The sequence below is a fragment of the Cynara cardunculus genome (genome assembly GCF_001531365.2).
Source record: "Cynara cardunculus var. scolymus isolate 2C chromosome LG 2, CcrdV1, whole genome shotgun sequence".
NCBI lineage: Eukaryota > Viridiplantae > Streptophyta > Magnoliopsida > Asterales > Asteraceae > Cynara > Cynara cardunculus.
The window spans coordinates 8,028,427-8,044,133 of NC_037529.1; the positions used below are offsets into that span (position 1 = coordinate 8,028,427).

Consider the following 15,707-nt stretch of genomic DNA (forward strand, 5'->3'; position numbering starts at 1 on the left):
AAGAGTTTTTAAGAGTTTAAGAGTTTTAAGAGTTTAAGAGTTTTTAAGAGTTTTAGTCAAATGCTTTATAATATAGTATAGATTATGGTTTGTGTTTCTTTTGTTTGTAAAATATTCGGGAGTATTCCCTTTTGGATTCCATCAGTATTCCTTCCCAGCAACGTACCCGAAATCTCCGTAGAAAGTAACGAGGTTTTCACTTTCTCTCCCACAGAGAAAGAAAGCGAGGGATTCAACCTTTTTATACATTTGTCTCCGCCGATCAACCACCACCAGAGGAAGATCCGATCCGATCCGATCTGATCTCACCTCATCTCTTGTTACACCTTCTCTGTGTGTTTTGATTGATTGCATTTCTCCATTTCTGTAGCAAATTTCAAATTTCTTGATGGAACGATTGAAGTGAATCCGTCTTCGTTGTTGCAATGCGAATTCTATGGTTTTGTAGGGTTTAGGTTAATTCTGCAATAAATTTGGATTATCCTAGAAAAGCGTGTGAGATCTTAACCTAGGGTTTTATAAATAAAAGCCGCATCTCTGGGGCTTCTTCGGTTGTGCATGAAGATTTGGTGCTGTTTATGCTTCGGCGAAGAAGAAGAAGAAGAAGAATATAAGAAGACAGAGATGATGAGAGAGAGGGAGGGCATTTTTGGAAATCTTGATTGTGATGAGGCTAAGTCGGAAGAAATAGGAAATGATGAGGAATTAGGGTCTGGGAACCCGATGGATGAAGATGATGGAGCAAAGTTTCGGTTGCAGCTAGGGGAGGGTACTTCTAAAACTAGTGCTGAAGGTAGTACCGTGGAGGTCAATTTGAATTTGAGTTTGGGAGGAGAGCCTTCGTCTTCATCAGCTGTGGCTGTGCTTGAAAGAGATGGTCTGGATCGTGATACCCACAGTAAACGTCCCAAAGTTCATTCTCTTGCGCTGTGAGTTCCTCTTACTTTTTTTTTTTAAATTATTGGTAATATGTTTTTAGTTGATGAATTTGCAACTCGATTGCTATTTAGTGGTAGGTTTTCTGATTCTTCTGGCCAAATATCGAGATAATCTGTTGCTTTAGTGGCATGAAGATGAATCATGTGTATGCCTTTTCAAATATTTACTTCAGTGAATTGAAGAAGAACTGAACTTATATGAGTAAGAAACGAAATGGCATTTGGGGTGGTCAAGGCCTTCACTGGTCTTTGTCTTCATCCAATATTTGGTTGTCAACATTGTAAAGCTTCAACATGTGGTCTTCTGGTATATTAAAGCCTTTGTAGTTTGTCATGTCTGTTCAACCACTGCCCATTTCAAATCGTAGGGCATATTGATATTTTAAATTGAAAGAAAACTGCAATCCCATAGTCTTCTATTGTTGTAGTGTTTCTTTTTCATTTGGTTTTTTATATGATAACTGTGTGCATCTGTTTAGGGATTGTGATAGCTTTCTTCTATCTGCGGCTTTTCAAGAGAGTGATCCCTTTAGTCTGATCGGGAAAGAGTATGAGAGAATGCATAATACATCAGCTCCCTTCCTTTGTTCAGTATCTGATGACGATGGAAATCCTTTCACGTCCAATAGTTGGAGAATGGAGGAAGATGAAGATGTAGTGTCAGATATGGATGATCGAGAAATTCGAATGGATCTTACTGATGACTTGTTGCATATGGTATGGCCTTTTTCATCACCACCGCCTCCTTTATTTTTTTTGTGATTCTGTTGCTAATACGAGCTGATGATTTTTTCTGGCTTGTTAGGTTTTTTCTTTCCTGGACCACATTAATCTTTGTAGAGCAGCTAAGGTTTGCAGGCAATGGCGCATAGCCAGTGCACATGAAGATTTCTGGAGGTTCTTAAACTTTGAGAACCGGAACATATCTCCACAACAATGTAAGATGGGTTTATTTATTTTGGTGAATTACATATGGATGTACCCAGGATTCTCAGGGTTTTGTGTAAGCTAGAAACATACACTGGAAATATGAAATGGGAATTTTCTCTAGCAGAAAACATGTCCAGTCTATTTAGGAAGATGCTAAGTATAAAATATTTTGCTATATCAAATTAAGGGCAGGTCATCCCCTTTGGTCGGGTTAAGCTAGATCGTTTTTTCATCACTTCATAACTAAAGGATATTTGTGGTTAATGTCTAAGATGATTCATCTTCTAAACATGTTTGCATGCTGCTTAATAGGAGTAAATTTTGATTTAGATGAGGTTAAATTTGGTTACTACTCTTTCACAAATATCAAGGCTGTGCTATACCTTCATAGATGGGTGGTCCAGAATTGTGACGTTTTTCTTTTCTTAGCAACGCCGAAGTGAGTTTAATAGGGAACTGCTAATTCTGTAGGAACCATCTATATGACAACACATTTAAAAAAGGATACAAGATGTAGGGGTGTAAACGAGTCGAGCTTTTAACGAGTTACTTGAGCTCATTTATCTCGATCTCGAGTCGATCTCAAACACAAAATAGAACTCGTCTAACTTAATTAGCCGAGCTTCATAACACCATTGTTTGACTCGGCGCGTTTGAAAACTCTATTAAATTCTTCGAGTCGAGCCGAGCCGAGCCATTCGAGCATATACTTTTTCGAGCCAAACATGCTCATATGTTTATATAAAAATATAAAAAATATCAACCTCGAGCCAATAAATGAGTTAGTCTATCGCGAGTTCGAGCCCATAAACGAGCATCGAGCATGAGCTCGATACTTAAAAAATATTCGAGCTCGAGCCCTGCATTGAAAAAGTTATCGAGCTCGAGCCAAGTATTATTTTATCAAGCCAAGCTTGAATAACCTACTACTCGACTCGGCTTGGCTTGTTTACACCCCTAACAAGATGTCTGTGTTACGAAAACGTAACTTGTGTACATTTGTGCTCATATACAATTGCTAATTTGGAGTCTCTGTTAGTTAGCAATTGCATTTGAGTGATTTGACAAGTGTTTATTATATTGTCATGCCACTCTTAAACTATTGTTTGAGTCCTATGGTGATCATTTGAAGTCATAGTTGGTTAGCAATTGCATCTGTCAGGTGTGTATGATATTTTCATAATCATAACATAGCCCTAAACTTCATATTGTTTTTTAGTTATTATATTATTATCTGTAGATGATCAATATTGTTTTTAGTTATTAAAAGAGGTAATGGATATCTTGGTTCGAGAAAGTACAACAAAATTAGTAACTGAAGAGAAATGGAAAGAGATTACATGGAGACCACTAGGAGAGTACACATAAATGATGTAAATTTTTTACCCTTGCTGGAGTTGTGAGAAGAGAACAAAACAGAATGGAATGCAAGAGAGGAGAGGATAACAGTAACAATGAGGTTTAGAAATGATGAAGGGAACACCTACCAGAGACATCACCATGACAGATATAATGAAACCTTAGGACCAAACAAAAGTTTGTTGAGTTATAGGGTAAAAAAATCTACTATAGTTTTAAAGAAGCGATCTGTTGATATGAGGGGAATTTAGACAAAGATTCTGATTTGTTAGTGAGTTATTACCATTTTCGTCAAGAAAAGAACTGTCTTACCTAATATATGTTTCTGACAACACCAATTGTAGTTATAATGCCCAACATCTAATCAGTGTCTCATAATGAAAGCCCTAGCTGATCACAGAATCTTATGATATTCGTTTTTTTCAGTTGAAGATATGTGTCATCGATATCCAAATGCTACTCAAGTAAACATTAATGGTTCGCCTGCTATTCATACACTTGTAATGCAAGCGATTTCTTCATTAAGGTGACCACTGTTCATTACATAAGGGCATCTCTTCATCTAATGCTGGGTTAACTGGTTATGCATTTGACAATTTTCAGGAATCTTGAGTTCTTAACTTTGGGCAAAGGACAGTTAGGGGAGACATTTTTCCAAGCTTTAACTGATTGCACTATGTTAAAGAGTTTAATTGTGACTGATGCTATTCTTGGTAATGGTATTCAGGAGATACCCATATACCATGATAGTTTGCGTCACATTCAAATTGTAAAATGCCGTGTGGTCCGTATATCTGTCAGGTGATAATGTACATCTATAACTATCAGTAGAGATGTTTACAGGGGTGTGATGTAATATTACTAAGAATGTGCTACCATTTTTCCAGGTGTCCCCAACTTCAGACTTTGTCATTGAAGCGAAGTAGCATGGCACATGCTGTGCTGAACTGCCCTCTTCTCCGTGATCTCGATATAGCATCTTGTCATAAGCTCCTAGATGCTGCAATTCGCTCAGCAGTGACATCATGCCCTCTCTTAGAGTCCTTGGACATGTCAAACTGTTCTTGTGTTAGTGATGAAACACTGCGTGAAATTTCCTTAACTTGTGGCAATCTTCATATTCTGAATGCATCATACTGTCCAAACATTTCCCTTGAGGTAATTTTTGTGGGTTAGTGCTGTTATTTTTATGATCATAGATGTCAATTTGTGAACAAAAGTGAGAATTTTTATATTAATTTCATGAATGTGTATAGCACCTGATCATGGACTTGCTTTTCAACTTTTTTCTTAACTAACTTCTATCATAGCAGTTAGATTTCTCAACTTCTACGTCATCGGGAATCTCACCAAATTCTCTAAATGAAAAACAAAGTACTATAGTGATTTTAGAAATATACAAGTTGTTTGTTCCATAGTTATCAATTTCAACATTTACTGAATACCATAATAAAAATCTTACTTTCCATGCGGCATAACATATATATATATATATCATGATTGATGAACGCTACATGTAAATCTACAAACAACTTTGTCAAAAAGGTTTATATTGTCTTACATTGATGCTAGCCTGCTAGGGACTAGGGAGTTTTGCTGATACACCGACTATTCAGACACTTCTTTTTTGACTTATTGTTTGTGTTGTCAATCAAACTGAATCATATATGATTCGACTAATATGCTTCCGGGATAATATACATAATATACCCTTGTTTGTTTGCTTGAAGTCTGTGAGATTGCCAATGCTGACGGTTCTCAAGCTACATAGTTGTGAAGGCATAACTTCTGCGTCTATGGCTGCCATATCTCATAGTTATATGTTGGAGGTGAGAACATGCTTTTTGTCTAGATACTGACAGCTAACTTCTGAAACCTTAACCAGTCTTTATATATTTTCTCTGCTGCAGATTTTGGAGCTTGATAATTGTAGTTTACTGACATCAGTCTTCTTGGACCTTCCTCGCTTGCAGAATATTAGACTTGTACACTGTCGCAAGTATAATACTCTATACCCAATTATGGTCCCTTATCATAGAAAATATTCTATTAGAATCATTAATTTTTATTGCTAACATGGTTGCAGGTTTGTGGACTTAAGTTTGAGGAGTGTGGTGTTATCATCCATTAAAGTTTCTAACTGCCCTTCACTTCAGCGAATCAACATTGTATCGAACTCACTGCAAGTACGGTTCAGTCGTATTTGTTCTTTTGCTCTCCCAAGCTTCTTCTCTGTGTTATTCTGAATGCTTGAATTCTTGTTATTTCTATGCAGAAACTAATTTTGCAAAAACAGGAAAGCTTAACTTCCTTAGAGCTGCAGTGTCAGTGTTTACAAGAAGTTGACCTGACAGACTGTGAATCTTTGACAAATTCGATCTGTGAAGTTTTTAGTGATGGCAGTGGATGCCCCATGCTCAAATCGTTGATTCTTGACAACTGTGAGGTTCGTAACTTACTTTTGATGCTCATACTCACTTTGCATAAACATTAATTAGTTTTTACCATTTGAGGTTATAACTTGTGGGTCCATTCATATAATCTGAGGAGAATGAATGTGATTATGATAAACGAAAAAGAAACCCAGGTAATGGAGATTCGAGGAAAGAGGTTTAAAGTAATAAGCACTCATTATTTAATCTCCTTGATTCCTGTTTACCTACATTTTTCTTGCACATTCTTGTATGTAATCATAGTTATCAAGGTGTGTGCCATGTCACAATGTAAACTTGATGGCACAACTTCAAAGTTTGATTTATGAATCTAATCTACACTGCTTGATGTTTTGGTTGTATCTTGCAATGAGCACATAAATCCTTTAAAACATATATAATATGAAGTCTGGAGAAGAACAAGACCTAATCTTCAAGTCCTCAACATCTTTCTCTTTTCAATGAGCAAGTCGGCCCTGTTTATTTTCTCTTGATAAATCTTTAAAAATGTTGTTTATATCTAATGATCAACAACTTGAGCAGCTAACATGTGTTTAGTTTTCGTGTCTTTTTCTTTGTAAAATCTTTATTCCATTGACTGATTCTTTTTACTTAGTTACCCATTTAGGCTTCACTTTTGTATTTGGTTTGTTTTGAGCACTAAACTGGCACAAGTAAAATATTTCCCTGATAGCGTATGGTAACTTTTATCTACTATTGTTCATTTGTTTTTGGTAAGTCATTTGTGACAGAACACCTTTCTTTAGTTAAACATAGTCGTGGTTTGTGGTTTTTGGTTTTAAAGTCAAGTTCACATAGATTTATGAGTACATACTCTCACTTCTTTTTTTCTTTTGCCTGGGAATTGTTGTGCACTGTGCATAACTCGATCCGATTTAGCACAGTGCTTGCACCTTGACTGCTATCTAATAGATTCAACATTTGTTATAATGGTGTATGATTATTAACTGATGATGCTTGTTTGATTGTGTAGATCAAGTGTTTCTCAATAATTCAAATTAGGCCTAGCTAAAATAGTCTGGCAAAGTGCACTTTTTGGTGTTTGAAAGGCAAAGAAAGATGTGATAATCCTGTCAAAGCCATGATGTAGCTAGGAAGGATATTGTTCTCATTTTGGGTTAAATGTTAACAAATGTTGGTGGTTAAAGATTATAGTGAATTTGTTAATTGATGAATCGGTAATATATATGCTATTGATATTAATGACTTTTAAACAGTTAATTAATTTGAATTATAAGTCTTTTCACGCTGTGTGAATTTGTGCTTTTCATATAGCCATGTGTCTTGCTTCTTTTGCTTCATGCCTTGGCCCTGAAAGACCTTTGTACCTTGGTGTGCCTTAAGTAACACAGGAGAATCTCGGTGTTAAGAGATTTTTTAGAGCTTGAAGATTAAATCCCCCAACTTTCACATCTCTAACCAACTTTCTATTTGAACTGCTGGGCTAACTTCTATCTTGACTTTGCTTGCTTGATAGGACTTATAAGCACATAATAGAGCATATGTTTAAAGTAAGTGATGTTAAAGCATTGTAGTTCTATGTTCCAAAGTGTCCACTTCTCTTTTCTTGATCATTACTACGGCCTCTTGTTTTGTGCTGCTGTTCATGTTCAAGCATGACTGTTTTTTAGCAATTAAGTTAGGTGGTGTTGTAGTTCTTTGGTTGTTTTGGTTCTTCCGGCTGCATATCACCTGTATATGGTCATGTGTTTGAGCTGCCCCATCTGTAGATCAGCTCTATTATTGTTTACATTAATAAAGAGATGCACCTATTTACTAGGCATTAGTGATGGAAAGCAATTTGAAGGTTGCATGTTGCAGAATGGATCTCCAATGTGCTCTATGATTGTTATGTATGAAAGGATAACAAATTGACTACAATAGAATCAACTCGACATAATGAAACTAGCATAATAGGCTTCAGTTTTTATTTTTATTGTAATGTCTACTTATGCCGTTCAAAGTTCCTATAAATCTTCCACCCAATTTCTCAATCGATTATTTCTATTTTTCTATTTATGGTTCCTAATTGTTTGGATGTTGCTCGAGTCTGAGGACAGCATTTCTAACTAAAACTAATGCTAAGTAGTCATCCTCATGTGATTTGCACCTATCTGGTTATTCATGCTATATTGTATTTCATTTTTTAGTTCAGTGCCACATGCTATTGCTTATTGTTTGGTGGTCACAGTTTTGATTCTGTACAATGTTTGGCTAGTTTTATATTTTACATATTGAATGTGGTTATATTCATTGGTTCAGAGCTTGACAGCGGTGGAATTCTCTAGCAATTCTTTAACGAGTCTTTCCCTTGCTGGTTGCCGTGCTATTACGTCTCTCGAACTAACTTGCCCTTATCTGGAGCAAGTCTCTTTGGATGGATGTGATCATCTTGAAAGAGCGATGTTCAGTCCAGTAAGTGAATCAATCACTATCCTGTTTCTACTTTATAGTTCACCTTCTGACCATACTTCAGTTTTGCTACTATTATCCCTATTGAATTTCTACTACATTATGTACTTTTTTATTGCTTCTTTGTCTTATCCTATCAGTGGCTTTATTTTATGCCTGAATCATTGTAGGTTCCCAAATTATATTTCTAAAAAATCTATGACATGACCATAATTGTCAAACAGTAAATTTCTTGAAAAGCAGGTATTACAGTGTGTAATGTGTATCAATTGATCTGGTCTCAACACAATTGGAAATAACTGTACATGCTGTAATGCCTGAAGTGAAGGAATTAGTTTATTAAGCAGTGAAGTATATTCTGCTCTGTACTAATCGAATTATTTCATCAAACTGCATAGCTGTACATGTTATCATTTACCATATCTTAATTTCGATTTGAGTGTTACTAGAACCAACTTTTCTATATAATACTCGCTCCTGTGTCTATTTTTTAAAATGTTTTGGCATTCAACATCATGTATCTCACTCAAGAGCCTTATCATAGTATTGCATTTTCTGTCCAAAAAAGAGAGGGGCTAGAGTAGTCGATAAAACCATTATAAAATTTAGGTCAGAAAATGAGAGTCATCCGAATCCAAAATGTGACATAAAAATGTGGTACCAGTCTTTGTGTCAAACTACAAGCAGTGTTGTTGGAGGTTTGTTTAGGTGCAGTCACTTGATGGAGGTACAATGAGGCAGCTACCTTTTCTGATTAGAGAGAATATAGGTGGTTGCCATAAGTCAGTTTGGGAGACTGAAGGCGGGATGCTTTTGACTTGGCTCGGAGTTCTGGGGTGCTTTTTATACTTAAATGCAGCAAGAGCTTGAGAGTAATTGACCAAATTGGGAGGGGGGAAGGGGGAGACAATGGTTTTGAGAGTGTTGATCATGATTCTGAGGGTTTTCACAGAGGGCAAGAGAGGTGACGAAGATTCTGATGATTTTCAACGAGGGGTGAGGCCACAACTTCTAGGGTATCCTACAGGAGTTTTGAGAGGTGGCAGCAATTCATTCCACAGAGAGTTAGAGAGATGAAAATATTTTCACTAATAAATGAAACTTGACAAGGCTTGCTGTTATTGTGCCTTGGAAACTGATTACTTTCTGAAAAAGAAGCAAAACAAAAAAAAATGTTTAATTGAAGAAACGGGTAAATGTTCATTTATTCATTAATTTCTCTCAAAAATAAATAGCGAGTTATTTATTGAATATTTTTTAATTCTTGAAATGATTTCTCTTATTAAAGATAAACTTAAATAATTGTTGAAGTTCTTAAATTCTTGAATCTCAGCCTTTTTTCTATATTAGTCAGACTGTCAGAACATGAATTTTATTTACAATGTTATATTTGTTTTTGAATTTTTTTGCAAGTGGTGCGCCTCACTTCGACAAGGGACGCACCTCGGCGTATGCCTTACACCTAGGGGTGTTAACAAGTCGAGTCGAGCAGTAGGTTGTTTGGGTTCAACTCGGAAAATAACATCAAGCTTGAGCTCGATTATTTTCAACGTCCGGCTCGATCTTGATACTTGTTTGACAATTGAGTTACACATTATGACCTAAACTTCAAGCTGAATAGTCTCGTTTATTGGCTTGTGTAACGCCCCAATTCCTACTTCGGGTGCCGTTAACTTGAAATTTAACTTTATTTATAAAACTTAGCTTTATGATTACGATAGAGTTCAAATACTAGCGGAAACGTAACTCAATAGCTTGCTATTGATTAGAACAATACTTCTTCATGATATCCTTCTTTACTCCTTCCCTGAGATGCATACATGAGATCATTAAGCTAAAAGCTTAGTGAGTAGTTACGGTTTCATGAATAAACAATTTTCATGATGCTTAACATCTTGTGAATTCATTAAAACTCTTGGTCATGCTCAAAATAATCTTTTTATCATGCATAAACTTTCTTTTGAGATCTCACTTGTCACATTTAAGTATACCATACTTCCCTTGAGGTTTGCTAACCCCAGGGTCCATAAGGGTGCGTTTGGTACGCAGACAGGACAGGACAGGACAAAACAGGACAGGACAGGTGTTCAACGTTTGGTAAGACATGACAGGATAGGACAGAACAGGACCGAACTGGTTAAAATGACCAATTTACCCCCAGTGACATTTCAAGTACATAACTACATATCAGGCGAAACAATAGGCAAAATCGAGTGTGTTGAGAAACAGTAGGCAAAACAGTAGGCAAAATCCAAACAGTAGGCAAAATCGATTTATCAATCGGAACAGTAGGCAAAATCGATTACCAGCTATGAAGACGACGACGAAGATGGAGGAGACGGTGGATGCTGTGAATAAATCGATGCTATGAAGAAGACGACGAAACAGTAGGCAAAATCCAAACACCCGGTTCATGATTCAACTAAAAACACAAAATCAATAAAAAAATCATTTCGAATTTCATCAAATAGAACAAACTCCAGTTCGTGAAATCCAAATAGAACACATAGAAAATCGAGAGAAATTGACCGTACCTTTGTTCTTGGATGCTGTGAAGAAATCGATGGAGATGGAGGTCTCCTGTGAAGAAATCGATGGAGATGGAGGTGGACTGTGAAGAAATCGATGGAGATGGAGATCGATGGAGATGGAGGTGGACTGTGAAGAAATCGATGGAGATGGAGATCGATCGAGATGAAGGTCTCCTGTGAAGAGATCGATGGAGATGAAGGTCTCCTGTGAAGAAATCGATGGAGATGGAGATCGATGGAGATGGAGGTGGACTGTGAAATCGATGGAGATGGAGATCGATGGAGATGGACTGTGAAGAAATCGATGGAGAAGAAGACGACGAAGATGGAGATGGAGATCGATGGGTATATTTGTCAAATATGTCTTGTTCCACTTATTCCAGGGGGGTGAGGGTGAACAGGCTTGTCCCATACGTGTTCCACTTAGTTCCACTTAGAAACACACCAAACATGGGACAAGTGTGTCCTGTCCTGTCCTGTCCCACCTTGTTCCACGTACCAAACGCACCCTAAAGGCTGCCCCATAAGGTCCGTTTGCAAGACGTCCTTCATTCTATATCCTGTATGTTGGATATTTATGGTCATACATAACATGCATAAAACTTTGATGCCTTATGTGTAAAACACATCGTAACATGCCATCATACGTATATCTTGGCTATATATAACGTATCACCATTTTGCGTAAAGCGAATATGCAAAATCATCTTATCAATTTCTTCATAATGCATAAAATACATTTACATATATTATATATGTATCTCAGTAAATCTCATAAGACACTCACCTTGATTATGCCTAGCTTGCCTTTGATCTCTTACTTCAAGCTTAGTAGTGTATTTTGAGAGAGAGATTATGGTATTAACCTAATGGCGGCCTCACTTCTTCCTCTATTTATAGTGAAATACAACACATCAACTACTTGTTCTTCTTGCTTTCAAGATTGCACTCTTATAAGATTTGAACACCTCATACTTTAGGATGAGAGAATCTTGACACATCGTGCTTCTAGCTTGCATTGTCATGCTTCCAGCCTTGGTTTGTCATCACTTAGCTTGCTTTATTAGGCTTGCTTTGTCATCTATGTAGCTTTGATTTCTCATGCTTAGCCATCGTAAGCTACTTGTAGACTACTTGTAAGCTACTTGCGTTGAAAATATGATAATTTGATAGATGATACAGCTGCTGGCACCTTTTTAGAGTACTTAAATTGCTGATAATATTTGTATATAAGACTTAAAAATTGTAATTTAACAAATATGAAACTAAGGTGTTACAGCTTGAGCTATATATTTTGATTGTTTAACATGAACTATGAACATGTTCGGCTTGAAAAAAGTGTGCTTGTATGGCTCGGCTACTCGGCTCGAAAATTTGAACGAGCTGAGTCGAACGTTGATGCTACGGAGTTTGACTTGTTAAGTTAAACGAGTTTTATCTTGTGTTCAAGATTGACTTGAGCTTGAGAATTACGAACCTTGAGCTTGAGATAAAGGAGACCGAACTCAGGTAGCTCGTTAAATGCTCGAATCATTAACACCCCTACTTATACCTACACCCCAGGATACCTTTGCAGGGTGTGTTTGGTACATGGGATGGGATCACAGGACAGGACATAACAAAAACTTGTCCACATTTGGTGTGACAATTAGATTGCGATAGGATAGAACTGAATGGGTTTTTTGTCCCACCAAAATAGGTAGAACAAAAATCATGAAGAAGGGACAACATAGGTAAATTACTAAACTAACCATGTCAAATTAAAACATTCCACAATTCTTTCACCCGCCTATCTAGCTATTACCAGTTCCGTCCTGTCAGCATATTGAACGCACCCTAAATGTGCCTTGCGCCTTGAATAACATTACTTACAAGTCTTTGACTGTATATATCTGATGTATTTCTCACATTTTCCTTTTGCTAGGTTGGTCTTCGATCTCTTAATTTGGGAATATGTCCCAAACTAAATGCACTCAAGATTGAAGCACCAGCTATGGTGTTGCTTGAACTGAAGGGGTGTGGTGTCCTATCAGAAGCATTAATAAATTGCCCCCTATTGACATCTCTGGATGCTTCCTTTTGCAGGTCATATGAATTTATACTTGTAAACAACTTTACTGTTCTCTCTCTGTGTTCATTGGCTAAAAGTTTGGTTGCTTTATTCTCTAATACGATGCTAATGTTTTATGTTTCACATATGCAGCCAACTGAAGGATGACTGCTTATCTGCAACTACTGCTTCATGTCCCCTCATTGAGTCACTAATTTTGATGTCATGCCCATCTGTTGGTTCAGATGGACTGTTATCTCTGCGCTGGCTTCCTAATTTGACGTCACTTGATCTTTCCTACACTTTCTTAACGAACTTGCAGCCTGTATTTGATTCATGTTTGCAATTAAAGGTGAGTGATTATTGAGATACATGCTGGCCAATTCTATTGATTACATGGCACACATTAGGGCATTTTTGTTATGTTTTGTTTTATTAATGTTTTACTAGTGGTTATATGATAGAAGGCAGGGTACACTACTGGTAGAAGCTTAAGTGAGTAGTGATGCAAGTAGTGATAGTTGTTTATCATTGCATTGCTGAAACCAGCCAAGAAAGAAAACCAAATAACACGGGTGAATGACCTAGTTTCAGTTATTTTCAATTTATTAGTTTCTATGTCATTACTTTCTCTGAAAGCTTCCAAATTTGTTAACTTCCCTTGTTACCTTTTCGGGCCTTCCAAGCTGTACTGTCTTTTTCTTTTTTCATGTTTATGTTTTTGGTTTACTGGTTTTTTTTGCTTGAAGGTTTTGAAATTGCAAGCATGCAAGTATCTCACGGACTCATCACTAGAACCTCTATACAAAGATGGTGCTCTCCCTACTCTCCGTGAATTAGACTTGTCATATGGGAGCTTGTGCCAGGCTTCCATAGAGGAGCTTCTTGCTTGCTGTACCCATTTAACTCACGTCAGTTTGAATGGGTGCGTGAATATGCATGACCTAAATTGGAGTTTTGGCGATGATCGTGTGCATGTATCCAGCATGCCTTCTGAAGGTGAGCCACCCTTGCATGCTGAACAACCTCAACGTTTGCTACAAAATCTCAACTGTGTTGGTTGTCCAAATATCAAGAAAGTACTCATCCCTTCGGTGGCACGTTTTTCCCATCTATCATCATTAAACATTTCATTATCTGCAAACTTGAAAGAAGTTGATGTGGCCTGTTATAATTTGTGCTTTCTCAATCTAAGGTATGGCTTCCTCCCTTGATTTTGTGCTATTATATTAATTGCTGTGATGCTCAAATATCCAACTTGAGTTCCTTTTTTTGTGTGTTTTCTACCTCAGCAATTGCAGCTCATTGGAAATCTTGAAACTTGACTGTCCAAGATTAACTAGCCTTTTTCTGCAGGTATGCATGGTCTCATCCAAGTTAAATTTTATGTGTGTGTGTATGGTTACTAAAATTAGTTCTTGTCTTTTCTTATACTTTTTATTGTCCCAAATATCTGTCCACATTTCTATTTTAGCTTGTTCTAGAATAACTCTCGACATTTCTATTTTAGTCTGTCCCAAAATAAGGGTCCACTTATTTTGAAAGTGTCTACTGATTTCTTTCTTAATTAAAATATGAGCAGTTCTGTTCTCCCTTATCGTTAAGGGTAAAATTGTCATTTTGTTAACAAAAAAAGTGTAATAATTACATATTCCTAAACCACGTGCCTGTTTCATTGTGGACATTTATTTTGGACGAAGGGTGTATTTGTTTATTTGAGTTCTGTTTTGACCTTCTGTTCTTTTTCATGTCACCAAACAATCATCTAATGCTGTCTTTCTATTTTTGACTCCCTGTACCAAAAAATACAACTTTTGAGTCTGACTAATGATCAAATACCTGATATATCGTGTACTAAAACAAATTTAAACTTGAGAATACTTGTGAACCACGATCAATGTCGCCAAATATTTTGTAACTGCCTTTTTTCTTGGACAGCCCAAAATTGAAAGGGTTGTTTTTTTATCTTTTTCTTTGTTGGATGGAATATCCAAAAAGTCTCGTTTGCGTTTCTGACTCGTCTCTCTTAACTAGTCTTGCAATATTAGTGAAGAAGCAGTTGAATCTGCCATATCACAGTGTAACATGCTGGAGACTCTGGACGTCCGTTTTTGTCAAAAGGTGAGTCTCGGATAAAAATGCTTCAACATTGTTGATTGAAACCACGTTGTTTTCTCGGTCTGATTCTTCCTTTTTTTCTGGAATTGTGTGTTGTAGATAAGCCCGGCAAGCATGGGAAGATTACGAGCCGCCTGCCCTAGCTTGAAACGCATATTCAGCAGCCTCGTGCCGATTTGATAACATATATCTGGAAGAATTCTCTCAAAACATTTCTATATGTTAAATTATCGTCTGTTTGTTCAAGTTTATGTTTCTGTTTTTAAGGGTGTATAAAAGGTTTGATGTGATGGATTGTAGAGTGTAATAAACGGTTTTCATTTTGACAAAACTATGTATCATAAATACCAAAAGGTTTCATTTGGGCAGCAACCTTAATTTGAAACGTAAGTGAATGGTATTTGGTAGTGACTTAATGATATAGAAAGTGATATTCAGTAAGCTTTCAGTCGGAAGTTTTATGTAGAAAATCAAGTTTTTTTCAAACTTGTTTTTCCCAATTAAAAGAACATGTTCCTTGCATGTATGGAAAAAGCTCTTCTAAACAAAAAGATTAATCTACACAGACAACTTTATTTATAAAGAACTTAGGGGTTGCTTGATTTTATATCTATCAAGTTCTGAACGTATTAAGTTGTTTCTGGGCATTAATTTGTCTGATAAATTAAGATAAATTGTTGTTATGAAAAAATAATCTGCACAACAAAAATGACCATTTTAACTTTATATCTAGACAAGTGTTGAACTAAAATAAATTGTTTGATAAATATTTAAAATCACGGTAAGGATTAATATAAATAATTTAAAATAACATAAATATGATGGAATTCAAATAACACAATATTTAATAACTTAAAATATATTTAAAAAATGTTTTTATTATTGTTTAATTACAATTTTTAATTTATGCACTTTG

General features: G+C 36.3%; 1 protein-coding gene across 1 annotated transcript; it reads left to right on the forward strand.

Moving 5' to 3' along the window:
- Window positions 1–112: 112 nt before the first annotated feature.
- LOC112505341 (F-box/LRR-repeat protein 15-like) lies at window positions 113–15,153 on the forward strand. Its single transcript, XM_025109265.1, has 17 exons — window positions 113–929; window positions 1,418–1,655; window positions 1,744–1,876; window positions 3,654–3,753; window positions 3,831–4,028; window positions 4,115–4,385; window positions 4,958–5,056; window positions 5,138–5,226; window positions 5,314–5,413; window positions 5,503–5,673; window positions 7,943–8,095; window positions 12,548–12,708; window positions 12,827–13,025; window positions 13,423–13,868; window positions 13,966–14,029; window positions 14,708–14,794; window positions 14,891–15,153. Exons 1-17 carry the CDS (start codon window positions 559–561, stop codon window positions 14,969–14,971), a joined length of 2,961 nt encoding a protein of 986 aa, XP_024965033.1. The 5' UTR covers window positions 113–558; the 3' UTR covers window positions 14,972–15,153.
- Window positions 15,154–15,707: the final 554 nt, after the last annotated feature.

Bases quoted from the DNA above. Each gene is read 5' to 3' on its own strand.
- LOC112505341 (XM_025109265.1), top strand. From the start codon at position 559: ATGAAGATTTGGTGCTGTTTATGCTTCGGCGAAGAAGAAGAAGAAGAA. The intron at 4,029-4,114 runs GTGATAATGTAC...CCATTTTTCCAG, and splicing joins GTGGTCCGTATATCTGTCAG to GTGTCCCCAACTTCAGACTT. The intron at 13,869-13,965 runs GTATGGCTTCCT...TTTCTACCTCAG, and splicing joins TTGTGCTTTCTCAATCTAAG to CAATTGCAGCTCATTGGAAA.